The sequence below is a fragment of the Meles meles genome, chromosome 1 (assembly GCF_922984935.1).
Source record: "Meles meles chromosome 1, mMelMel3.1 paternal haplotype, whole genome shotgun sequence".
In the NCBI taxonomy this organism is placed as follows: domain Eukaryota; kingdom Metazoa; phylum Chordata; class Mammalia; order Carnivora; family Mustelidae; genus Meles; species Meles meles.
The window spans coordinates 216114251-216141857 of record NC_060066.1 but is presented as its reverse complement, the minus strand read 5'-3'; the positions used below and the strand labels follow the sequence as shown (position 1 = coordinate 216141857).

The 27607-nt window shown below is 52.9% G+C and overlaps 1 protein-coding gene across 1 annotated transcript in view; it reads right to left on the bottom strand.

The window, feature by feature from the left end:
* CFAP74 (cilia and flagella associated protein 74) overlaps positions 1-27607 on the bottom strand; it is a 71665-nt gene that overhangs the window by 43638 nt on the left and 420 nt on the right. Inside the window, 11 exon segments of the mRNA XM_045985320.1 lie at positions 879-977; positions 2499-2785; positions 8931-9141; positions 10060-10148; positions 11437-11722; positions 12260-12522; positions 17682-17796; positions 17798-18130; positions 18132-18261; positions 18264-18377; positions 18380-18497. Coding sequence (XP_045841276.1) covers positions 879-977; positions 2499-2785; positions 8931-9141; positions 10060-10148; positions 11437-11722; positions 12260-12522; positions 17682-17796; positions 17798-18130; positions 18132-18261; positions 18264-18377; positions 18380-18497 — 2045 coding nt within the window.

The following is a 27607-nucleotide window of genomic DNA, read 5'->3' as shown; positions in this document are numbered from 1 at the left end:
TCATGGCCCCTGGAACCCCAGCATCTAGTGGTCAGGAGCCCCATCAGCCCTCCTGGGGCCAGTGGGGCCTGGCGCTGGCCCCTGTGGCGGGTGCCCTTCCCTCTCCTGGCAGCAAGTGGAGCAGCTGCCCTCAGATTCCAGCTCAGAGCGCCGGGACCAAAGTCCCATGGCGTCCCTTCTTAGCAGAATGACCCTGGGCAGGTCACCCAGTGTCCCCAAGTCTCTCCAAGGGCTGCTATGAAATTACAGGGCTGAAGCGCGTGGACGCCGTCTGGCTCCCAGGGGCACTCGGCGCACCTGTGGACGCCAGCCGTGTGTGCGTGCGGAGCTCCGAGCCGGTGTGTCTGTGCAGCCGCCATGCAGACACCGGACCCCGTGCCTGCCCTGCCCCCTAGTTTCGGTAGAGGCACCACCGGGTTGGGTGTTCAAGGCAAAGCTGGTCCTGACGTTTCTTCCTGAAGCCCGCTGGTACCCCTGCCCTGTCCCCACAGAGTGGCCCCTCTGTTGGGCACTCCTGGGGCTTCGCACATCCTCACCCCCCAGAATGTTCTTTCCTAGTCACTGCAGGCAAGTTGTTTTTGTCACTCAGGTCCTAGCCTGGACCTCAGGAGGCCCCCTGGAGCTCACAAGGGCTCCCTGGCCACCTGCCGCAAAGTGGTCACCCTTCCTGGCCTCTCGGCCACCAGCTTTCTTGTCCTCATGATCACCGGTTTCTTTGTTTCTACTTTGGGTTGTGTCTGTTTCCCACACCAGAGGGCAGCTAGTCTGCTTCCTCGAGCACCTGCAGGCCGCGGGTGTCAGCACAGATCCTGGTTGGCATGGGACCAGGTTGAGCCCCGACCGCCCGCCCCCCTCAGCGCCCAGAGCAGATGACCTACGTGTTGTTGGCCTCTCTTTCTGCAGCCATCTCGGCCGCCACGCTGGCCTGCTGTTTGGTGATGAGCTCCATCCTCTGCCGGCAAGCACGCAGCTCTCCTCTGAAAGTAAGCCAGAACCTGGATGAATGGCTCTCCGGAATGCGGCCTCTCGGCAAGCTCTCCCCAGGTGCCTCTGACTGCTCCCCATCTTCAGAAAACGACGGTGGGGTTCAGGGCAGAGTGGGGCCTTTCCCTCCAGCTCCCCTTGCCTAGGCTGGGGACACGGTCATCTGTCCCCCTCACCCAGGCCAGGGGCTGAGGTCACATCATCTTTCCTGGGATTCTCTCCCACAGTCAGGTTGCATGATCACGGTGTTGGACATCTGGTTTCTGAAAACCACCTGGGGGACCTCAGCCCAAATGAGAATGAGCATGAAGCGGCAGAAAGGAATGCGCTCAGGCAGGTCAAGGGCACGGGGGAGAGCCCTGGGGGCTGTGCACAGGGCGCACAGCGGTAGCCCCTCCTCGGTGATCCAGAACTCACAGACCCACCAGGACCACAAACCTAAGTGTGGGCCCGGACCGATCCCAACACAAAATTCTCGTTCCTGGGATTGGCACAACCAAAGCAGCTCCAAACCACGTCCGGGAGACGCGCAGGAGCCGCATGGACGGGCGTGCGGTGGGCGAGGACTCCGTTTCCTTAGGGGAAGTAACCGAGCGGAGGTTCGGCACAGGATGCTTCTGTGTTTTTAGTATTTAGGAGTAAAGTATCGCGATTTCCGCGGTTTGCTGGCCAGCAGCTTAGCAAAAAGAAATCGCATGAACGGAGAAAGAAGTGACCGGAGAAGGCGATCCGCGGTGCACGAGCGACAGCTACACCCATGCCCAAAAGTTTCCAACTTTTCTGCGCAGACACCCGGGGAGCGCGGAAGCGGGAGGGGCCTGCGGAGCGGGAGGGGCGGCGCCGTCCACCGGAGGGCAAGCCCCACGCAGGCAGGCTCGGCCGGCCAAGGCCGGGCGGGAACAGAGAGGGCAGCCCTTGCAGCTGCCCGCGGCCGCCCCGGAGGCAGGAGGGAGTCTGTCCATCAAGGACCGCCAGGGTCCAGCTGTGGGGCCTGCGGGGTCGGCAGGGTCAGAGCGCTGGGCCGACGCCTCCTGGACCGAGGGTTGCCCCGCCCACCGCCGCTCACCCCACCCCCCACTGCTCGCCACGCCCACCACAGCCCCGCCTACCGCCCACCACGCCCACCACCTCTCAGCGCCCCCCAACCCCAGCTGGCCCCGCCCACTATCGGTGGCTCCACCCACCACTCCCCGGGCCTGGGGCCACCCTGCCCCGCCCACCACCATGGCCCCGCCCACCACTTACTGCGCAAGCCGTCGCCCCCCCAGCTCCCCCCCACTTGGTTTTCTTTTCTTTTTAAATTTATTTGAGAGAGAGACAGAGAACGAGGGGGCGCGGTGGGAGGAGGGTCAGAGGGAGCGGAAGCAGCAGCCTCCCGCTGAGCACCCAGCACCCAGCACCCCGCACCCAGCGGGCGGCCCGGGAGCGGTGGCGGCGGGTCCCTGGCCCAGTGGGGGACGACCCTAGGACCCCGACATCACGCCCTCCCCGGAGGAGCCGCCCGGGCCCCTCACCTGGTTCTCTGGACGCAAAGCTCCTTCTCCCGGCGCAGCTGCTCCAGGCGGCCCAGCGCCCTCCGCAGCCCGTCTCGGGCCGCCGCCGTCTCCCGGCGCCTGCCTTGTGCCGCTGCTGGGGGCCGAACGGAGAGGCCCCGACTGGCCTGGCAGCGCAGCCGCACCTTCCCGCCGCGCCCGCCGCGCCCGCTGCAGGGGGGAAGCTGCCGCCCCCGCGCCCGCACCGGGCCCTTCCCCGCTCCCTTCCCCGCTTCTGGAGCGGGAAATCCAACCGCACACTCCGGGGCCTCGAGGCAAGAGAAAAACAAAGAGCAGAGAGAGTCATTCAGGTCCGAAGCCCGGGGGAGGCCCAGACCCGCTCACAGAAGCTGATGGTGTCCCAGAGCAATGGTTCTCGGAGTGTGGCCCAGGGAACCCCGGCGGGAGTGCCACAAACCCTTGCAGAATGTCTGCAAAACCCAAACCCGTTTTCCTACCAACGCTAACACTTCATTTGCCTTCTTCCTTCTCATTTCATAGTGTACAGCGGAGTTTTCCGAAAGGTCTGATACATAGTATCACAACAGGCTAACACAGAAGCGCATGTGAGAATCCGCCTCTTCTGACAGACCAGATTCTTTCCGCTACGTATAACAGGTGCAGGTTTGCTAATTTAAGTGAATAAATACAAAACATTTTCAGCTTTAATATTTAATACAGTAAATATTAAAAGACATAATCAACATAAAAGCTCTTTGGGTCTTCAAGAATTTTTAAGAATGTAAAGGGATTCTCTGACAGAAAAGTTTAAGAAATATCGTCTTAGAGAATCTCTGTAGACTTCCAGCAAAACATGGCCAATGGAACCATCCAACAGCATATATCACCACTCCTTCATTAACTCTCAGTGGAAATGAGAGGAACTAAAAAAGGCATCAATGCAAATCACAGGGGACATGGGAAAGAGAGTAGACAAGAAAACCCTATACAATTTTAGAAGATGGACAGTTGGGTACTGATTCACTTCACCATATCCCACCACACTCACCTCACAACTCCTCACCTTACCATACCTCATCTCACCTCAACTAACCTTACCATACCATACCTGACATCACCACACCTACCTCACCTCACCTCACCATACCTCACTAATCTCACTCACCATACCTCACTAATCTCACCTCAACTTACCTCACCTCACACCACCACACCTCACCTCATCTCACTTCACCTCACCTCACTATACCTTACTTCATATCACCACACCTTACCTCACCATACCTCACCTAATCTCATCTCAACTCACCTCACCTTATCTTACCTCACCATACCTTACCTCAGTATCACCACACCTTACCTCACTTCACCAAACCCCACCTTATCTCTCAACTCACCTTACCTCACTTCATCTCACCTCATCTCACCATACCTTACCTCATATCACTACACCTCACCTAATACCACTTCAGGTCACCTCACATCAACCCACTTCACCTCACCTCACCACAATACACTACAACTCACCTCATCTCACCATATCATACCTCACAACAACTCACTTCATCCTACCACATCTCATCATACCTCACTTAACCTCACCACACCATACCTCACCTAAATTCCTTACCTCACTGTACCATACCTCACCTCATCTCACTACACCTCACCTCAACTCACTTACCTTACCTCACCATACCCCAGTAATTTCAACTCAACTCATGTCACCTCATATCACCCCACCTCTACATACTTCACCTAATCTCACCTCACCTCATCTCACTTCACCATTCTTCACCTTACTTCACTTCACAATACCTCACCCAATCTCACCTCAATACACCTCACCTCACATTGCCACACCACACCTCATCTTTTCCTTACCTCACCTCATCCCCCTTCAACTCACCTCAGTTCATTTAACCACACCTCACCTCAATCACCATACTTTACCTCACTTCACTATATCACAACTTCTTTATCTCACCACCTCACCTCACCTCATCATACCTCACCTTACCACAACGTACCTGACTAAACCTCACCACACCACAAACCATACCACACCATGCCTATCCTCACCTCAATTACCATACCACATCACTCCACACCTCACCTGACCTCATCTGACCTCACCAAACCTCACATCACCCTAGAGCTCACCTCATCTCACCTCACCACACCTCATCTGACCAAATCTCACAACACCACAAACCACACCACACTATGTCTCATCTTATCTAATATCACCATACCACACTCCACATGACAGCTCACCTCATCTCACCAAATCTCCCATCACCACACCTCCCCTAATCTCACCATACTTCACCTCACTTTATCTCACCTCAGTTTACTTCAGCTGATCTCACCACACCTCACCTCACCTCACCATACTTCATATACCTCACATCAGCTCACTTCACTCTACCACATTTCACCATACCTTATCTCACCATACCTCACCTAAACTCATCTCATCTTACCTCCGCTCACCACACCTCACATCACCACACCTCACCTCATCCCACCACACCTCAATTCACCTTGCCTCACCTCACCACACCTCACCTCTCCACACCTTACCTCACCTTACCACACAACTCATCTCATTTCACCATGCCTTACCTCACCTCACCTCACCATACCTCATATCACTTCACTTCACCCAGCACACCTCATCATACCTCACTGTACCATAACTCACCTTATCAGACTGCACATTACCTCACCATAACTCACCTTACCGTACCTCATCTCACACAACACCACACCTCACTTCACCTCACCTCACCAAACCTCACATCACTGCCCCTCACCTCACCTCACCTCACCTCACCATACCTCACCTCACCTCAGCTCAGCTCACTTCTACTCACCTCACATCAACTCTCCTCAACTCATTTCATCTCACTCCACATGATATCATCCCATCTCACCTCACCATGTCTCACTTCGCCTTGCCTCACCATGCCTTGCCTTACCACACCTCACCTCATCTCACCTCATATCACTTACTGTACCACATCTTGCTTCTACCCACCACACTTCACTTACCTTGCCTCACCACATCTCACCTCACCAAACCTGACAATACCACAAACCACACCATATCACACCATACCTCACCTCACCTCAACTCACCATACCACACCACTCCACACCTCATCTTACCTCACCTCACCACACCATACCTCACCTTACCTGACTATACCTCACCACACCTCAACTCCTCTCATTTCACCTCAACTCACTACACCTCACAACACCACAAACCACACCACACCATACCTCACCTCAACTCAACACACCCTGCCTCACCACACCTCACCAAGCATCACCTCACCTTACCACACCTCACTTCACATCCCCATATCTCACCTCATTTTACCACACTTCACTTTACCTAATCTCTCTCCAGTTTACTTCAGCTAATCTCACCACACCTTACCTCACCACACCACACCACAACTCACCTCATCTCACCAGACCTCACCTCACCATACTTCACATACCTCTCATCAGCTCACTTCACCCTACCACATCTCACCATAACTTACCTCACCATACCTCACCTAATCTTATCTCATCTTACCTCCACTCACCACACCTCACATCACCATACCTCACCTCATCTCACCATGCCTCAGTTCACATTACCACACTTCAACTCATCTCCCACACCTCACCTCACCCAACTTCACCTCACCTCACCATACCTCACCTAATCTCACCTCAACATACCTCACCTCATATCACCACACCACACCTCACCTCACCTCACCACATCACAACTCACTTCATCTCACCACACCTCACCTACTTCATCTCACCTCATCTCACCATACCTCACCAAATCTCACCTCACCTCACCTCATCTTAGCTCACCTCACCTCACCATACTTTACTTCACCTCACCACATCCCACAACACTGTAAAGCACACCACACAACACCATGCCTCTCCTCACCTCATCTCACTATATCACACATCTCACTTCACCCACCTGACTACACTTTACCTCACCAGAAACTACACATGACAGCATCCTCACCTCATTTTCCATCACCATACCACACGACTCCACACCTCACCTCATCTTACCTCACCACACCTCATCTTACCTCACCACACCTCACTTCATCTCACCTCACCACACCACACCTCACCTAATCTCATCATACCTCATCTTAACTCACCTCACTTCACCACACCTTGCCTCACCTCACCTAACTTCATTTCACCTCACCACACCTCACCTAATCTTACCTCAACTTACCTTACCTTATCACACAACTCACCTCATCATACCTCACATCAGTTCACTTCATCCTAGTGCATCTCACCATACCTCATCGCACCACACCTTACCTCACCTAACCATACCTCACCTAATTTCACCTCACCTCATCTCATCTCACATCATCTCACCTCAACTCACCTTACCTCATTTTATCTCATCTCATCTCACCTCACACCTCATCTCACCCTATAATACCTCTCATCTCACACCACACCACACCTCACCAAACCTCACATCACCATACCTCACTTCACCTCACCATACCTCACCTCATCTCACCTCACTTCCACTCACCTCACATCGACTTTCCTCAACTCATCTCATCTCATCTCACCTCACCATGCTTCACTTCACTTTGCCTCACCATGTCTCCCTTACCACACCTCACCTCATCTCACCTCCTATCACTTTACTTGCACCACACCTTGCCTCTACTCACCACACTTCACTTGCCTCACCTCACCAAACCTCACAATATCACAAACCACACCACATCACACCACACCTCACCTCACATGACATCATCTCACTATATTTCACCACATCTTACCTCACCTCACATCACATCATACCTCACCTCACCGGGCCTCATCTCACTACAGCTCACCACACCTTGACTCCCCTCATTTCACCTCAGCTCACTGCACCTCATCTCACCACACCTCACACCACCACAAACCACACCGCAGCCTGCTTCACCACACCTCATCTCACCAAGCGTCACCTCACATCACCACACCACAACTCACCTCACCTTAGTCACCTCAATTCACCTTACCACACCTCACCCTACCTCACCACACACCTCCCCTCCCCTCACTACACCACACCCCAACTCACATCTAACTTCACCTCACCTCACCTCACCATATCCTACTTCATCTTACCACACCTCACCTCACCAAACCTCACTTCACCATACCTCACCATATCTCACCTCACCACATCACACTATACCTCACTTTACCACATCTCATCTCACCTCACCTCACCACACCTCACCTCACCTCACATCACCATACTGCACTCCACACTTCACCTCACCTCACCAAACCTCACTAGCCCTCACAACACCACAAACCATACCTCACCTCATGTCACACAGGTCACCTCACCTCAACCCCCTTCACCTCACCACACCACATCTCACCTCAATCCATATCACCATACCATGCCACACTGCACCTCATTATCTCACTTCGCCTCACTAACCTCACCACACCTCACATCAGGCCGGCTTCCTCAACACTCCTTACTTTACCACACCTCACCTCGTCACACCTCAACACATCTCACTTGATCATCTCACCTCACCTCACCATACCTCACATAACCTCACCTCACATCAGCATGCCTCATTCCATCTCCCTTCAGTAGTGAGAAAGGAGCCATGCTGGGGGTAAATGGAGGAGCAAGGAAATTAGTCCGGGTGGGGTTGTCCTGCCTGATGCCTAGCACCAACCCAAATCAAAGCATGTCTTGGAAAATGTGAGATTGTCAGTGATTTTTTTCATCTAACAGCTTTCAGGGGAAGAAAACGAAAAGAGCTCATGTTCAAGGCGTTGGGGCAGAGCCGCATCCTCTTTCTCAGTAGCGATGTTGGAACTGGAACCCGAGTTCTGCTCCTTTCCAGATTCTCAGCCACAATTTGTCTTTCTTTCAACGAAAGACAGAAAGATATAAGCTCCCTCTCTGAGAAAAAAATAATCGAAAAGATGTCGTCGCCGTGAAGAAAAGGAAGGGAGGGGACGAAGCTCCTCGCGGTCTTCATGGCTGCGGGGCGGCCGTGGCGGGAGAAGAGCTCACGCGCGCCTCCCGCAAGCCCCACGGTCCGGCGGCGGCTCACACGCGCGGCCACAGTCCCACAGGCAGGAGCACAAGGGCCCCAAGCGCCCGCGATTTCCAGTCGCGCTGCGGCCTGGGAGGTACGCGGGGGCCGGCGAGGGGGCACAGCGCGGGGGCCCGGTAGTCGCCGCGAGTGAGAAGAAAAGCCACAGGGACACGGCGCCGCCCGCGACGCCCCGAATCCAAAATCCCAACCCTGAGTCACAACCGAAATGACGCGGACGTCCCTCGCGCCCAGAAACGCGTCCCCAGCTGTGCGCCCCGACGGACCGGGCTGCAGGCGAGCGTCAGCGCAGCCCAGCCACCCGCCCCGCGCGACGGTCGCCCGACAGGAGGACGCGCGGCCACACGCACACGCGCTGCATCTCAGACACCCGGCAGCGGCCGACGGGAGCAGACACAGAAGAGAGTGAGGAGACCCCAGTGCGGGCCCCACTGTTGGTCGGGGACAGGTTCCGGTCACCGCAGGGGACGCAGCGGCCCGGGTGTCCCAGGTCCTGCCGCAGAGGCGCTTCCCTGGGGGATGCGAGGATCAAAACTCGCCCAGGCCAGTGCCGGCCGCCGTGGAGCACAGATTGTGTGTTACCTGCGGCCCAAGAGCGAGTCTTTCTTTTCTTTTTTTTTTTTTAAGATTTTATTTATTTATTCATTTGACAGAGATCACAAGTAGGCAGAGAGGCAGGCAGAGAGAGTGAGAGGGAAGCAGGCTCCCCGCCGAGCAGAGAGCCTGATGCGGGGCTTGATCCCAGGACCCTGGGATCATGACAGGAGCCGAAGGCAGAGGCCTGAGGCTTAACTGATGGAGCCCCTCCCCCCAGGCGCCCCTCAAAAGCAATTCTTAGGAAATTTCAGAATATTCATTACACTGCATCATTTTGGGAACGCTCGGAGCTCATCTGTGTAGAACTTGATAGGGATCGATATTAAATATTGATCTTGGGGCGCCTGGGTGGCTCAGTGGGTTAAAGCCTCTGCCTTCGGCTCAGGTCATGGTCTCAGGGTCCTGGGATGGAGCCCCGCATTGGGCTCTCTGCTCAGTGGGGAGCCTGCTTCCCCCCTGTCTCTGCCTGCCTCTCTGCCTACTTGTGCTCTGTCTGTCAAATAAATAAATAAAATCTTTAAAAATAAATGTTGATCTTATGTAGGAGATGCTAAAATTATAGATGGATTTGTTTCTCACTGCTTAATTTAGCAATTGCTTCAGAATAATGAACTGAAAAGTACTTTCAAAGCCTAAAAATGTTTCCTGGACAAATCATGAATAGGTCAGTGCTAGTAATCCATTTTCTGAAATGCCACAAAGGAACAATCATGCGTTTCCCTTCAGAGAGGCAGAATTTTAAGGCATCTTGTAAAACGCCAACAATGTTCCTCCCATTTGGTAGAATCTGTGGACCTACTGGTCCGCGAACGGCAGAGCTCTTGAAGATCTACACAAAGTGGAGGCCTCTGTTCTGCTTCATGGCCGTGACCTCCACGTGCTCGTGGCGACGGAGCATGACTGACCCCCCGGGAATGAGTGTCTGAGCAGAGGTGGAACATCACAGTTTCACGGAAAACGACTACATTATAGCACTTTTTATACACTTTTCTTTCAAGATTTTGTTAGTAAGTGATGCACACACCCGACGTGCGGCTTGAATTCACAGTCCAGACATCAAGAGTCGCGGGGCGCCCGCGGGGTGCAGTTGGTCAAGCCTCCGATTCCTGATTCTGGTTCAGGTCATGATCGCAGGGTGGTAAGGTCGAGCCCACGTCTGGCTCTGCGCTGGGCATGGACTCAGCTTGAGATTCTCTCTCTCTCTCTCTTTCTCTCTCTCTGCCCTTCCCCAAGCCCTCTCTCCCTCTCTCTAAAAAAAAAAAGAAAGAAGGAAAGAAAGAAAGAGAGTCACTGCTCTGCGGACTGAGCCAGCCAGGTGCCCATCAACCACACACGCTCTGAATGTCCAGTTAAAAAGGGCACTTCTAGGGGGCGGCCTTTGGCCCTTCTTAAATTCGCACTAAAACCACAGCAGAAGGATTCAATTTTCCCAACGCACGAGTCCATAAGGACCAGGCCAACGGGAGGAGACATCGTTTGAACAAAACAGAAGCTGGGAGGCATGTGGATGTTATTGGCCCGGCTGGCAGGGGCGCGGACTGACCTTCCGGGGGAAAACTTGAACCATGATGCCCCTTGGGCACAGCACCCGCGGTTGAAAGGCCCCAGAACTGGGCGCCGATGAAGTGGGGGTGGGGTAGAATCCGAAACAGAGATTTGCTCAGCCGCGCTGAACACGCAGCCCGGAGAGCCTTCCCTGCTTCTGGCTGCACGGCTGCCCAGGTCCCGGCCATCATGCGGAAAACAAGCAGAAACGCTGCGTGAAATTGTACTGTAATTGCCTTAAGAAGCTCGAAGAGTTGACTAGAAAATAAGAAACCTTCTAAGTGAAGGCAAGCATACACACAGGTTAAATGGCCAAGGTTAAATAAAAAAGTCTCTTTTTTTTTTTAAGATTTTATTTATTTATTTGACAGAGAGAGATCACAAGTAGATAGAGAGGCAGGCACAGAGAGAGAGAGAGGGAAGCAGGCTTCCTGCTGAGCAGAGAGCCCGATGCGGGACTCGATCCCAGGACCCCGAGATCATGACCTGAGCCGAAGGCAGCGGCTTAACCCACTGAGCCACACAGGTGCCCCTAAAAAAGTCTCTTTTTAAATTAGATTAAAAAGAACAATAACAACAACCAAAAAATCTAACTGTACAGTATCGGAGAGACGTCTAGAACACAAGCCTGCGGGGGCCCCGGGCTTTAAAATTCAGAAAGAGACGCGCTGGCCAGGAACTGTGAAGAGGAGGCCGGCGGAGTTCTCTAGAAACACGCGGAAAAGCAGCAACAGCCGCGCAGGATGTCCGCACACGATGTTCGGCTCCCAGAAGCCCACGCGCACCACTAACCGGTCACAAAGCAAGCGGGGCACAGGTGGACGGAACGAGGAAAAGGTCAGGATACAACTCTCGTGGGCCACTGTAACACACTCTAACAGAACCAGGAGAGACAAGTCGTCAACGATGTGTGCTTGGACAGCGTCATTAGCAAACTGAGCTGACAGACACCTGGAACCCGGCAGCCGCAGGATTACAGGGTCCCCTGCAGCGGACGCAGAACATTTACGAAAGCCGTGTCTTGGGCCCAAAACAGGTGTCAGTCAATTTCGAAGGCCTGGAAGGGTACACAGCTTTGTACGGAGTAGGGAACACAGTCATGTCGTGATGACTTTGTATGGTGACAGATGGGGACAGGACGCGTCAGGGTAACGCTTTCACAAGGCAGGTGCATCTCAGATCACTGTGGCACCCCCGAAATGAACACAATATTGCACGCCAGTTACTCCTCAATAAAGATGACCCTAAAAACTTGTTCTCTGGCCAAAAGTCATCGGCCCAAATCAGTAAGCAATAGAAAACTACTTTTAGGGAACTACTAGGAAACATACTTTTTTTTTTTTTTTAAAGATTTGTTTATTTTAGAAAGAGAGCGAAGGAGAGAGAGAGTGAGGGTGTGGGCAGGGAAGGGGTAGGGGGAGACAAAGAGAGAGTCCCAAGCAGACTCCCCACTGAGCATGGAGCCCAGCACGGGGCTCAATCCGTGACGCTGAGATCAAGCTTGGAGCAGAGATCAACCGTTGGAGGCTTAACTGAGTGAGCCACCCAGGTGCCCCCAAGAAACAGACTTCTAAATGACCCAGAGTCCAGGGAAAAACCATCATGGAAACGGGGCAATGAGTTACAGGACAGGAGCGCCCAGAGACCGGCCGCGCAGCTGGATCCCCGCCGACCTGCGACCCCACAGCGTCTGTCGTGGAAAGGCGAATGGTGAATAGGCTCCACGTCCAGTTCAAGCAGTGAGCAAAGACCTGCCAGAGAAACCCAAAGAAAGTGCAAGAAAGAAGATGACAAAGATTAGAAATCCACGCAACGAAAAAAATGTGACAGAGAGGCCCCTGGAAACAGGAAGTGTGGATTTTTTCAAGATCTGCAGAACTGACAAAGATCTCATAAAACACTACAAAGTAAAAAAAGTCAATCAACAACTTTATGCCAATAAACGTGAAAATTTAGACAATGGACAAGTTATTAGAAAAATAGTAGTAATCAAAATGGTTTGAAGAAAAGAAAAATGTTAAAGAATCCCATGAGCATAAAAGAAACTCAATAGACAGATGGTCCCTTGAAGGGGGCTCGGGGTGCAGAGGCTGCCCTGCCAAGTTCTGGGAAACCTGCGAGGCGTGCGCGGGAAGCAGGGGCAGAAGGCCCACTCCCTGACTTACTTCCCGGAGCTCATGTCACCTTTGTCACCAAAGCCGGACAAGGAAAGGGGAAGGGGGGGAGCATCCCCAGCCTGGATCCCACAGCGGCGCACGGAGGCAACCTCGGTACCCCAAGGCCTTATTTCACATTAGAACCAGGTTAACTCACTGCGGGTGACGGACCAAAGGAAGGGACTTACGTGATCGACTCCATCGATGTGGAGAAGTACTGACAAAATTCAACATCCCACTTCGCAGCCCTCTACTGGACACTGGTTTCTTTAATGTGGGGAAGGCTGTTTGCGGGAAACGTCATGAGTTCTACCACAAAAAGCCGCAGGACTGAGAACAAAACGAGGACGTTTGCTTCCACTCAGCACCGCCGGGGCTCCCAGCCAGAACCCGCTGGAAGGAACACAAGGAGCTCGAAGTGGAAATGTTCTCAGATCCCACGACCGTGAGCGATCCACCGGGCACGCAGACATCCGTCACTAAGTCACTGAGACGACGTAGTGATGTCGCTCGACCTAAGTCCAGTCGCAAAAACCAACTATACTCCTGTTCTTCAGAACGGAGGGGAAAACGAGATTTGGAAGAGATGCCGTGTGTTTCGAATTATACCAAGAACTACGAGGTACGTAAAACCGGACACAACAGAAGACGTGCAGATCCTCTCCGGAGACGACGCCAGAGGCTGACATTAAGGGAGGCCTCCAGCATACAGAAGCGGAACAAATGATCCAGAAACCTCAGCAAATGGATGTCAAGGCGGAAAAGAGGGACAGGGTGGCCGCTTTAAACCTAAAGGGCCTTAAGAGACAAGTCGGTCACTTGCGGTGCGGGGGTCCTGTTTGTCCCCGGCTTCCAGGAAGCAGCTGCAGGAGACTTATTTTCCAGACGATGTGAAGTGAAGGCAGACTGGTGTTCGATTTTATCAAGAAATTCAGGTTAATTTTGTTGGGATTGATAACAATTTCATAGTTATGCCCAAAGGGAGTGTTCACTGGGCGGTAGTTACCGGTGGAAACACCCGGGCTGTTCTCTAGCCTCCCGGCGCCAGGACCTGCCAGTGAGGGGCTGCAGGGGTGCGGCCAGCAGTGTGGGGCGGGAGGCACCCAAGGGGACCGGGCCTGCGAGTCTGGGTCACCCCTTCCCTACCTTCCTGAGATCGCACTTTTCCACAGTAAAAGTGCAAAAAAAAGAACAAAGTCGGCATAAATGAATGAGTGTTCAGGTACTGCCAGTTCTCTCCAAACTGCTCTGCAGATTCACGACCGCCCCATACCCGGCCGGAGCACGCGGGCCACCAGCGGGCAAGGGCGCCCACCTCGGTCACGAGCCCAGCGGCCAGGCCTCCCCGCCGGGACTCGGTTCCCTGCGGATGAAAGTTGCAGGTGGGAACAGCCGACCCGGGCCACGGTGGACGGTGGGGCACATGGCGCTGCAAACATCAGCCACGAGAGGAAAAGCTGGCGCGGGGTCGTGTACGTTGAAATTAAAAACTTCTGTTCGGAGAACGCCCAAGGGAGCGTTGAAGAAGTTACAAACCAGGAGACAAATTCGACATGTGGCCCAAAAGCTCTGCCGTCAGGAGCGCGTGAGGGCGATGCACGGGTCCGCAAAGGGGCAGCGGGTCGGCAGGGCCCTTCACCCTACAGCACGCCCTGCCCGGTAAGCGGGGCAGCCGCACCCCCGTGTGTCAGCGGCGCCGAGTCCCGCCTGCCTCCCGCCACGGTTCACCGGTTCCCTGTAGCTCTCGACAGGGTCCCGCTTTGGATGAGCTATTTGCTGGCAATAAACACAAATTGCCCAACCTCATTTGTAATTCTCAGTCGGTGAAGCATCTGCCTTCGGCTCGGGTCATGATCCCGGGGTCCTGGGATGAAACCCCATGTTGGGCTCCCTGCTCAGCGGGGAGTCAGCCCCTCCCCTCAAATAAATAAAATCTTCTTTAGAAAAGTAAAGTGAAAAAGTATATACCTTTGTATCGCTTTCCCATTGCTGCTGTAACAAGTTTCTGCAAACCCAGTGACTAACAGACTAACCACGCTGGGGTTCTGGGGTCAGGGTCTGCAGTGAGTCTCGCTGCGCTAAAATCCAGGTGTGGCCGTGTTGCTTTCTGGACGTCCCCACACTCCTCGGCTCAAGGCCCCATTCGACCATCTTTAAAGCCAGCAGTGTGAGCTATCGTCCCTCCGGGGCTCTCTGACTCTCTCCTGCCTCCCTGTCCCACCCCTGAGGACACCCAGATAATCCGGGAGCATGTCCCCAGCTCAGACCCCACTGAACAAGCTGAATTCCCCTGCCACTAACATATTCCCAGGTTCCGAAGATGAGGTCATGGTCGCCTTTGGGGGCCTGATTTTGCTTCCATTTTCCGGGCTCTGCTCCTGGGTGCCCTGCAGACGCGCTGAGATGCTGCGTTAGTGTCCTGGGGCTGCCACCACCAGCGTGACACCAGGTGTCCCCGGGCGATGGAAGTGTATTCTCTCACACTTGCAGAGGCCATCGTGGTGATGGCGGCGCCATGGTCCCCCGAAGTGCTGGGACACCGTGTGTTCCAGGCCTCTCTCCAAGGTTCTAAGTGCCCCGGCTCCGGGCGGGCTAACCCCAGTCTCCACGTAATGTTCTCCAGGGGCCCAGATCTACGTCCAAATGCCTCCTTTTTATAAAGACACCTGTCGTAGGACCTCGGCACAACGAATGACATCCCCAATCACCCTATTTCCAAAGGAGGCCACATTCTGAGATCCTAGGGATTAGGGCTTCAACCCATGATGTTTTCTCCTTGAAGAAACACAGTTCAACTCATCACACGCTCCGGCATCGGGACACAGCGGGACCCCCCAGAGCGGCAAGGCTGGGAACAGCAGAGACTCTGGAATCCCGCAGCAGGACGGCCGCAGGCGCACGGTTCCTCCCCTGGGTGCTCTGGGGTAACGCGAATGATCCACCGTCGGGCGCCGTGCGCCCCTTGAACACGACCGCCAGGGAAGAAGGTGCCAAAGGTGCCCCAGATTTGGCAGGAGAAGCAGGATCCATGGTGGCCCAGACGGGGGTGCCGGCTTGGGGGAGTTGTGGCCCTGAGCTGGATGTCAGGCAGGAGCAGGAGGAGGCTTCCCCATGGAGGACATCAGAGCCCCAGCTGGGCGGGGGGGGGGGGGTGTCACTGGGAGCCACTCTGCTCCAGCGGATGACACGGCCACATAGCTTCAACGTCTCTCCTGACACAACACGTGTAAATCACACAGGGAACGGGAGACATCGGCAGACAGCACGTTCATCCGGCGATCAAGGTGAAAGTCAGCGGTAACACGGCCCACCGTGAGCCGCCCCACAGGCCGGAACAGGCAGAAAGTGGCACACAGGTCCTGTAGCTCTCCTGCCAAGGACGCATGATGTGACCCTCATCTGGGAACATCGGACGAGCCCACATCAAAGAGCTTCCGCGGACCCGCCTGCAGCCCTCAGAGGCGGCGTCCTGAGAGCCCAGGAAACGCCAGGGAGGCGGAGGGCCAGACGCTGCAGACTCACAAGGACTGCCGAGCGCCACGTGTGATCCCTGATGGGATCCTTTCACTTTCTGGGATCAACTGTCAAAAGGTGCTTAACAGTGGTGGTGACAGGTCTGTGACTGTCCTGACTCTGATGGCCCTTCTGAGGTCATGTGGGAGAATGCCCTGCACAGTGCAGCTCGGTCAGAAAGCATCCCGTAAGGGACTTCTCAAATGCCTCAGGAAAAGACGATTTTTGGTGCTGAACTTGCAACTTTTATGTAAACGTGGGGTTGTTTCAAAAATTAAAGAAGAATATACGCAGTATTATTCCATTTACATGAAATTCCCAAATCAGTGAAACTTAACAACGGTGCTTAGGAACGCGTACACAGGGGGGTGCACCTGAAGAAAAGCCAGGAAATGAGAATCACAACAGCCAGTCCGGGTTTTGGGGTGAGTGAGGTCTGCCTGAGGGGAGGGAAGGGAGGATTGACTTACCGCGAGGACATGGTTTTATTTCTTAACGTGGTAGTTGCTACTGACGTTCACGTTATGTGTGTGTGTGTGTGTGTGTGTACACACATGCATGTGTGTGTGTGTGTGTGTATGTATTTATTTTTTTCCTGATGTTCACGTTAAAACCAGTCTACACCGGGTGTGCAGGTGCACAGGTCCACCTGCCCAGAGCACCTGCCACGGGACTCCGGGCACCTGGTCGGAACCTGGCGCAGCGCCTGGCTCAGCACGGACGACGTGCAGGGAAGGGTGCGAACAGAGGACCAGCAGCTGGTGGGAAACACAGCAGGGGCCCCTCCACTGCCCAAACCGGTTTCCTTTGAAAAACCCAATAGGGGCGCGTGGGGGGGCTCAGCGGGTTAAGCGTCTATGCGGGTCAGCTCATGATCCCAGAGTCGAGGGATTGAGCCCCGCATGGGGCTCCCTGCCCAGCGGGGAGTCTGCTTCTCCCCCCCCCACCCCCGCTCTCTCTCTAATGGATAAATAAATAAATAATATCTTTTAAAAAGTAGACTTAAAGAAGAAAGAAAAGCCCAGGGGGAGGACTCGGGGCTCCCTTCCTCCGCTGGGCTCCCCAGCCGGGGTCCCCCCAGCTCTGGTCAGGGCTGGCGCAGCGAAGCTGCGACCCCAGTTACAGGCCCGCAAAGCGGGGGGGGGGGGGGGCGGGGACCCCCCCGAAAACCACCGGGGGCGAGACCCGCCGCAGCAGGTGCCTGCCCGGCCGAACCCGAACCCCGGGGCGAACGGACCCACCTCTCTGTGGCCCGCCGGGGGTCGCAGCGGCTCCTCCCGGGGCGCTCCCAGACCTCCGCCGCGGCGTCGAGGGCGGCGGGCGGCTCCATGGCGACGGGCGGCTCCACGGGGCGGGGGGGGCTCGCCCGCCGCGCGCACCCCTGCTCGGGCGATGGTGCGGTCCGGGGCGCCCCCGCGCAGGCGCAGTGCGGCCGGGGCGCGGGCGGCACGCGGTGGGTCCCGGAGCGGATCCCGCGACTGGGTGGACGCGGGAGCGCGCGGGGCCGTAGCTGGGGGTTTGGCCCCAGCAGGCCCGGGAGCAGGTTGGTTGTGCAGCCAGCGAGTGTCGCGCTGGCGCCGGCGGGGGCTTTCCCGCAGCTGGGACAGGTCCACGTGCGGGCCGCGCCGAGCCGCTCGCCCCGCGCCCCCGCCCAGCCCGGGGTCCCCTGCCCCGCTCTGTCGTGAGAGACCGCCCGGCCGGAGCGCGTGGCTGCAGCGCAGACGTGGGCGCGCGACGAGGGCCCCCGGCCCAGGCCGGGCGGGGACCGGGGAGAGAGCGCGGCGCGGCCCTGCCCTCGCCGCGCGCCGCTGAGCCCGACACGAGGGGCCTCCCGGGCCTCCCGGCGCCGCAGCGAGTGCGGGAAGTGCCTGGTTTCGTGCGGGAAACCGGCCGCCGAGCCCTGCGCACAGCGCCTCGGAAGCGGGAACCGCGCGCTTTAGCCGTGGCCCCACGCGCGTCCGCGGTCATCGCCGGCTCGCGCGGTGCGGGTCTCTGCGCTCCGAAGGCTGGGCCCGAGGAGCAGAACCGCGGCGCCCCACCAGCCCAGGGGCGCTTCCCTAACCGAAGTCACGCTCCTCCCGCCCCACGCCCTCGACCAGGCTGCGTCCTCCCCGGTTTGCCCGCTGGCCATTGCGTATCCGCAACCCTCCGTGCACTGTCCACGAAGCCGAGGCTGGCCAAGGGCTGCAGAGAGCCCCAGCCCAGCCGCCGTGAAGACGGGAGGACTGTCCTATCTCCCCATGGAGTGATCTCCAAAACCTACTGTGACGGGGAAAAAAGTGGTGGAACAGCGTGTTACTAAGAAGGGGCAGAGGCGCTGAGAACATCCAGGTGTACTTCCTGGGGGTCACGGAGAAACTGTTACCAGCCAGGGTCAGGAAGGTGAGCTCCACGTGGAAATGACATTTCTCTGAATGTGCTTGTCCCTTTGGCTATGGAACTGCCTGACTGCAATGCCAAAACAAGTCAATTCCTAAAAATTGGAAACAAAATGAAACAAATGAACCTAACTGTATGTCAGGTATTAACCTTACAGAAAAGAATTCAAGTGACTTTAAAACCCAACAATTTGGGGCGCCTGGGTGGCTCAATGGATTAAGCCGTTGCCTTCGGCTCAGGTCATGATCTCAGGGTCCTGGGATCGAGCCCCACATCGGGCTCTCTGCTCCGCAGGGAGCCTGCTTCCTCCTCTCTCTCTGCCCGCCTCTCTGTCTACTTGTGATATCTCTCTCTGTCAAATAAATAAATAAAATCTTAAAAAAAAAAAAACCAACAATTTGATCGTCCTTAATTAGTAAGGGCAACAAGAGCTCCAAAGAACGCTCGGTTTGTTTGCAGTGGTCCTGGCCTTAGACATTGCCCTTCCGGAAGTGCATGAAGGGAGATACAGGAAATCGGTAGTATGGGAATATTAGGAACCAACATTTTAACTTTGGGAGAAGAGACAGGAATGTAAAATAAGTTAAAACTGTAATCTTGGGAGCCAATGGGAAATATTAGTATGAATTAATAGAACTTAAAAAATGTATTTCTGAAGCACTGGGTGGCTCATTCAGTTAAGCCTCAGACTCTTTCAGCTCAGGTCACGATCTCAGGGTAGTGCGATTGAACTCCAATCCAGCTCTGCACCGCACGGGAAGCCGGCTTAGAATTCTCTGTCTCCCTCTGCCCTTCTGCCCCTGCTTGCACACTCTCTCTAAAAATAAATAAATATATAAATAATTTAAAAGTTACTTCTGGGGCGTCTGGGTGGCTCAAGTGGGTTAAGTGTCTGCTTTGGGCTCAGGTCATGATCTCAGGGTCCTGGGATCGAGCCCCGCATCGGGCTCTCTGCTCAGCGGGGAGTCTGCTTCCTCCTCTCTCTCTGCCTGCCTCTCTGCCTACTTGTGATCTCTGTCTGTCAAATAAATAAATAAAATCTTAAGATTTAATTACTTCTTAATTCTGTTCACTGAAAAGGTCTAGAACCATCTGATATGGTAGCCACCGGACATATGTAGCTATTTCAATGTAAAATTAATTAAAAGTAAACACTTGAACAGATATTTGTACACCAGTACAAATTTAAACTTCCATTCCTTGGAGCACCTGGCTGGCTCAGGCTGTGCATGCAACTCCTGCTCTTGGGGTCGTGAGTTCAAGCCCCATGTTGGGCGTGCAGCCTACTTTAAATTAATTAAAAACAATTTAAAAAAATAAAATTCCATTCCTCGGTTTCAGTAGCCACATTTCCCGTGTTCAGTAGCCCAGTGTGGCTAGCAGCTGCCCTATTAGAGAGCAGAGATATAAAAAGTGCCTGGTTGGGTTGCACAGTCTAGAATAATCACCAGCTCAGTAGCAGCGAGAGCACTCCTGGCACCCAGCTTGTCCTTGTTGCTATTCCTGGTGAAAGAAACCACAGCGTCTTAGAAAAATGACTGATATCAGATCTAAGGCAGAAAACCCAACATGATCTGGGAGCATTTTATCAATAGAAAGCAAGGGAATTACTGATGAGTCCAGCATTGTGTCAGAGAACTTGCTAGTCAATGTGGAGATGCTCCCGTTGGCCAAAGTAAGGACAATTTGAGTATCAAAAAAAAAAAAAAAAAAAAAAAAAGTAAATACAATGGACTGAAGCACAGCAAATAGGTTAACATCCGTGAGTTCATTTAAGAAATAAAATCTTCATTGATCACTTTTTTTTTTCATTGATCACTTTTGAAGGCTACTAGGATGCTGCGTCACCATTCTGGAAACCGATGAAGCTTCCGTGGCGGAGCTCGGCTCTGATCTCCCTTCGAGAAAGGATTTGCATTTAGCCAAGAGGAGTGCGGCAGCACCGTAGTTGAGCTGAGTTCACTCTCTTTCTGGGTGGTTCCTGGTCAGTGATCGACCATGGCAGGGGCTCTAGGTGGCCCTAGGTGGGCCACCAGCCCTGGGGCTCCTCTAATGGACAGTCTCTGCTCCAGAGTTCTCCACCCCCTTCCCTCAGATCGGCCAAAACTTTGTCGGGTTTGCATCAGAGTTAGGTTCTCCCCGCCCAGTTCTGCTTCTCCATGCTTTCCATCCACGGGCTTCAGATCAGTATTGCAGTCTGTGGTTTCCTCAGCCCAGTTTCGCTCCACCCCCCAACCCCCATCTTTCACAGGCATGAGCTCCCAATAAATCTCTCGTATTCTGAATGCCATGTCATAGTCTGCTTACTGGAGGACACACAGTAACCGTTGGTAGCAGGAGTGGTCTGAGATAGTAGATACTAAGAGGGGGAGTTGTAACTGGATCACTCACTGCCCAGCTGGCAGTGAGTTTCCCATCCTGGGTCAAACATGGATGCCTTGAACAAGGTGGCGTCCCATTGATACAATTTTCACAAATAATAAGTTGGGAGAACAGTGGTTGGTACAGTGATTGAGAAGGATGTGTGTTTGGGAGGACGAAGGAGATACATACAAGAACAGTACATCTCAGGGTCGTGAGCTCAAGCCCATCTTGGGCTCTGCGCCCAATGCCGAGTCCGCTTGAGATTCTTTCTCCCTCTTTTTGCCCCTCCTGCTCACACTCTCTTTCTCTCTCTCTCTCAAATAAATAAATCCTTAAAAAAAAAAAAAAAGAAGTACAATGATCTGGCCTCAGAGACATCCCACGGAAGAATATTCGAAGATGGAGACAGTTAACAGATAATTGAAACTAAGTGTGTTGACACCAAAAGCAAAGGCAACAAAGCAAAAACAAACAAGTGGGGCTATATCAAACTAAGAAACTTGTGCGCAGCAAAGGAAACCATCCACAAAATGCAAAAGCAACCTTCTGAATGGGAGAAAATATTTGCCTATCATGTATCTGGTAAGGGGTTAATTTCCAAATATATTTTAAAAAATTCATACAATCTCATAGCAAAAAGTCCAAACAATCCAAATAAGAAATGGGCAGAGTATCTGAACAGACATTTTCCCAAGGAAGACAAAGACATCCAGATGGCCAACAGGTCCATGAAAAGATGGTGAATATCACTCATCATCATGCAGATCAAAACCAGCACTAGATATCACCTCACACCTCTCAGAATGGCTACTATCAAAAAGACAAGAAATAGGGGTGCCTGGGTGACTCAGTGGGTTAAGCCTCTGCCTTTGGCTCAGGTCATGGTCTCAGGGTCCTGGGATTGAGCCCTGAGTTGGGTTCTCTGCTCAGCAGGGAGCCTACTTCCCTTCCTCTCTCTCTGCCTGCCTCTCTGCCTACTTGTGATCTCTCTCTCTGTGTCAAATAAATAAAGTCTTAAAAAAAAAAAAGACAAGAAATAACAAAGAGTTGACAAGGATATAGAGAAAAGAGAACACTTGTGTGCTTTTAGTGGACGTGTGAATTGATGCAGGCACTATGGAAAACAGTGTAAAAGTTCCTCAAAAAATTAAAAATAGAGGGGTACCTGGGTGGCTCAGTGGGCTAAGGCCTCTGCCTTCAGCTCGGGTCATGATCCTGGAGTCGTGGAACCGAGCCCCGCATCGGGCTCCCTGTTCAGGCCGGGAGTCTGCTTCCCCCTCTCTCTCTCCCTGCCTCTCTGCCTACTTGGGATCTCTGTCTGTCAAATAAATAAATAAAATCTTTAAAAAAAATAAAAATAGAACTACCTTGACTCTCAGTCAAGGTAGCTTTGCAATGCCAAGGTCAGGGCCTGGTTGGAAAAACCTCCACACATGGGATGGGTATATCTGGGTGGGTGCCCCTAAAGACTTTGGCTCCCTGGACTTTTCTGAAACATCAGAAACTGTGAAGTTTGCTCACCCCAACCACTAAGGGAAACACCAGGACTCCCCTCTTATGGGAAGACACTGTAGAGGTTTCAAAAACAAGGCAATAAGTTCCTTCCTGTATCTGCGCCCTCCCCATGCCCCCCCTCCGCCCCCATTGCCAGGCTGGCAACCAGGGATAAATTGTAGCATAGCCTCATCACATACATGCTGGACCTGGTAAGAAAGACCAGTGCGTGAGAACAACAAAGCCTCGTAAAACGCAGCTGGGAGGCTCAGGGCAGAAGGCGCCCTCCCGCCGCACCACTCATCAACCGCTGACCCAACGAGAAGAGGGACTCTGCAAGCGGGTGTTACTTCCACGACCCCCAGCAGGAGGAAGAGAGGCTTTCCTCGTCCGCCCAGCAACAGCCCAGCCAATGAGAAACTGTCACAATGTAGCCAATGGGAGACAGCCACAACTTAGTCAATGAGAAATGGTCACAATGTAGCCAATGAGAAATGGTCACAATTTAACCAATGAGAGACTGCCACAAGTTAGCCAATGAAAGACAGCCACAACCTAGCCACTAAGAGACTGCCACAAGTTAGCCAAGGAGGGACTGTCATAGCCCAGCCAATGGGAAGACTACTACTCTCCGCTGTAAAAGAACCGTTCTTTCTCTGTTCTCTGGACTCGGTGATTTTTTCCGCTGTGACTTGCTTGTGCGGGTTGCCTTTCTCTTTTGTTCCCGAGCAAACCCATCTTTTGCTGGAAGAATAACTGGAATTTTTATTTTTAAGCCAAAAGGAGCTGCAGGAATTCGCAGCAGGTGTCGGCTGTTGGATGGGTTTGCAGGCGCGGCGTCCAGGGGCCAAACAGGATCCTCGGATGGGGAGAGTTTGCGGACGTGGGGCCTTCTCTCGGGACACGGATCTAACACCCCGGCAAGGACCGCAGAGGATGTGAAATTCGCTGCCAAAGTGGCTGAAAATCTCCCAAGCTGGATGAGAACGGCAAGCCCGCAGACCCAAGAAGCTCCGCAGACCTCAAACAGAGTAAATACAGGAAAATCACACCAAGACACATAATCACCAAATTGGCCAAAATGAGAGATAAAAAAAAACTCTTCAGAACACTCAGAGAAAAGACAATTGCTTGCAGAGTAACAAAGAAATGTCAGTGTCTGTTTGAGAGAAAACATTCAAGTCTGAGACAGTGAAGCAACAACTTTAAAACCCTGAAAGAAGAAAAAAAGAAAATGAAACGAAAACCAATGGTGATGTGAACGTCTGTACTCAGAGGAAACAGCTGGAGAAAATGAAGGCGGTTTCCTGGTATGTGAATTATATCTCAATAAAGTTGTTGTTAAAAAAATTTTTGAATGAAGGCAAACTCCTGCTTCTGACTGGGATGGAGTAACAGAGACAGATTCAAACACCTGAAAAACAGAACAAAGTGTACGTATGCAAATAACACCACGTCAGGTTATTGGACGCGAGAGAAGAAAGACAGTGATCCTTAAGTGATGGGACCGAATTAGAAGAACCCTCTGAGGATCTTAGCTCATTGCCTGGAAAGCGCTCCTGGGCCCTTCTCAGGGGAGGGACACCCAGGGGGAGCATGAGCCATAAAGGAAAATTGACAAAATGGATTTCATCAAGATTAAAAACTTCGGCTCTTGAGGAGTTCCTGTTAAGAAAAATGAACAGACAAGCCCCAGACCGGGAGAAAGTATTTGCAAGACATACGTCCAATGAAGGACGTCTATCTACAATATACAAAGAACTGTTACAACTTAATAAGAAGGCCAACAATCTCATTTTAAAAATATTGACAGACGGGATGCCTGGGTGGTTCAGTTGGTTGAACGTCCAACTCTTGGTTTCGGCTCAGGTCATGATCTCAGGGTCATGAGTTCAAGCCCTGAATCAGGCTCCGTGCTCAGCTGGGAGTCTGCTGGAGATCCTTTCCCTGTGCCTCCCTCCCTGCTCTCTGTCTCTCAAATAAATAAATAAATCTTTAAAAGGAAATATTGTGAAGAGATTTGAACAAGCCTACAAAGAGGTCCCAGACTCATAAGTCACTGAAAATGCGCATTAAATCCACAATGAGATGTCTATGCACAGCCACAAAAATGGCCCAAATTAAAGACGTATAAGCGAGTGTTGATAAGGAGGCAGAGCAACTTAAAATCTCATCCATCGCTGGTGGGAATGCAAACTAGTACAGCCACATTGGGATACAGATTAGTATCCTATAAACATACATTCCCCTTAAAATCCCATAATCCTACAACTAGGATGTATTCAAAGAAAATGGAAACCTGCCCACACAGACGCTTGCACTTGAGCATTCAACGCAGCTTGACTCCTAACAGACGTACCTGGTACCGCCCAAACGTCCGTCAGCAGGTGGCTTCACGACGCGGGGCATATTCCTACAACAGAGTGCTACTCGGCGTAGAGATGAACTTCGCATCCGGCCAGCACGTGAATAAATCTTAAAGGTATTACACTGAGTGAAAGGAGTCTGACACAAGCTTACTGTATCACTCATTGCTGTGTAACAAACGACCGTGAGACACCGTGGATCAAAACAGCGCGCTTGCCTTACAGCTTTTGTGGGTCAGGGTCGGGTCCCCAGCTCTGCCTCTTGCAAAGCTGAAGCCAAGGGTCACGTCTAGGTCCACAGTCATCTTGAGGTTCGTGGGGGTCCGGCTGCACTCTCCAGCTCACTCTGGCGGGGCGGGGGGCGTCAGCTCCTTGCTGTCTGTCAGACCAAGGGCCGGTCCCCAGTTCCTTGCCTGGTGAGTCTCCGGCTACACCAGCTCTCAACATGGCAGCTGGCTCTTCAACGTGAGCGAGTAGGGCGCCAGCAAGACCTAAGGCACAGTGTTTCACAAGCCGACCCCGGGTGTGATGTCTTGTCCCTTTGGGGTATCGTTGAGACAGGTCAGTGGGTCCAGACCCCATGCCAGGGAAGATGTCCAGTAGCAGGCAGGGTCGCCGGGAGCCGTCGCGGGAGGCTGTCTGCACCAACCTCACCCTGTGCGGTCCGTGTGTATCGCACTTTAGAAAAGCAAAACTAGGGGCGCCTGGGTGGCTCAGTGGTTTAAGCTGCTGCCTTCGGCTCGGGTCATGATCTCAGGGTCCTGGGATCGAGTCCCGCATCGGGCTCTCTGCTTGGCGGGGAGCCTGCTTCCCTCTCACTCTCTCTGTCTGCCTCTCTGTCTACTTGTGATCTCTCTCTGTCAAATAAATAAATAAAATCTTTAAAAAAAAAAAAGAAAGAAAGAAAAGCAAAACTAAAGCAACAGAAAGCAGATGCTCATGGTTACTCGGGACCAGACCCGGGGAGCCGACTGACCGCAAAGATGGTAGAAATGTGTACAGTCGGCTGTGGCCCATTGAAACCTATACTTAAAATCGATGAACTTTACTGTATATAAATTATATGTCAACAAAGCTAATATAAAATAAAATAAAATCTATATCCAGGCCATAATCTGAAAGGCTGTGTGAGACCTGACCTGGACCCCGCCTGCCTTACTCAGCTTCCCTCTCTCACTCTTTGTGTCACCGCCCACGCTGGCCTGGCTTTGCTTCTTCTTGGACTCGCTGGTTCGTCCCAGCCTCAGGACTTTTGTACTTTCTTTTAAAAAACATTAAAAAAATTTTTAGGGGTGCCTGGGGGGCTCAGTGGGTTAAAGCCCCTGCCTTCAGCTCAGGTCATGATCTCAGGGTCCTGAGATCGAGCCCCACATCGGGCTCTCTGCTCGGTGGGGAGCCTGCTTCCCCCTCTCTCTGCCTGCCTCTCTGCCTACCTGTGATCTCTGTCAAATAAATAAAAAAAATCTTAAAAAAAACTTTTTTAAAGTTTTTTAAAGTTTTTTAAAGTTTTAAAGAACCCAATATCGGGCTCAGACTGACAACCCCAAGACCAAGAGTCACATGCTCTTCGACGGAGCCAGCTAGGTGCCCCAGGACCTTTGCACTTTCTGTTCTCGCTCTGAAGCACTTACCTGGCTCTTGATGTGGCTGGCTTTTTCTCCAGGAGGGATAGGCTATAATTCAAGTTCCAGCTCGAATGGTACCTCATCGAAGGCCTTTCCTGACTACCCTAAGCGTCCCCACCCCAGCACGATGACTCTATTATTTTGGTCTTACGCTCCTTCACAGCCTGTATTTCATCTGAAATGATGGTTTGTTCCCTCACCGACTGTCCATTCTCCCCTTTCTAGAAGGTGAGCTCAGTGGAGATGGAGACCTTTTATATCTTCTTCACACCCAATGTCTAGACCAATACTTGGCATGTGGTAGGATGAATAATCCACGAATATTTGTTAAGTGAATGTTGATCTGGTGGACGCTTTTCTTGGGGACGTTTAATGAAGGTAATCAAATGTCAGGTATGAGAAAAGTTACTGTTTTTATCTGTCTGACATCCTGCCTGGAGGATCAGCATCGAGGACCAGAGGGAGAGGAGGGGACACAGCGTCCTCCTGTCACAGAGTTTGGGAAGAACCTCACCTCGGCTGGTGGCGGGACCCCCCTCGCCTGCAGCTCTCTGACAGTCTCCCTGCAGCTGACCCAGCCCCCGCTCCACCCAAAGTAGACAGTTGTCCTCGCTTGACTGAGAGCCTTTTTGTCAGGAATGTTAATTTGTGTCTACTGTTTTCTTTACGTGAAGGATTTCAAATCACTACTTTAAAAAACATAAAAAAGGAGACTAGAATTCTGCCTTTTCCACGTTAAACATGAATGTACTGGAATGTCTATTTGACTCGTGTGGAAACAACTCTCGGAGCGGCCAAGTCTGCGTCTTGTCGGCTCTCAGGGCCTTGAACCCTGAGAACAGCATGGCCGTGGCCCTGAGCCCGCCCTCCGTCTAAGGAGACAGACAACCTCCGGCCGCTGCAAGTCGCTTGCATCAGATCCTTTCTGCCGAGTTCTCT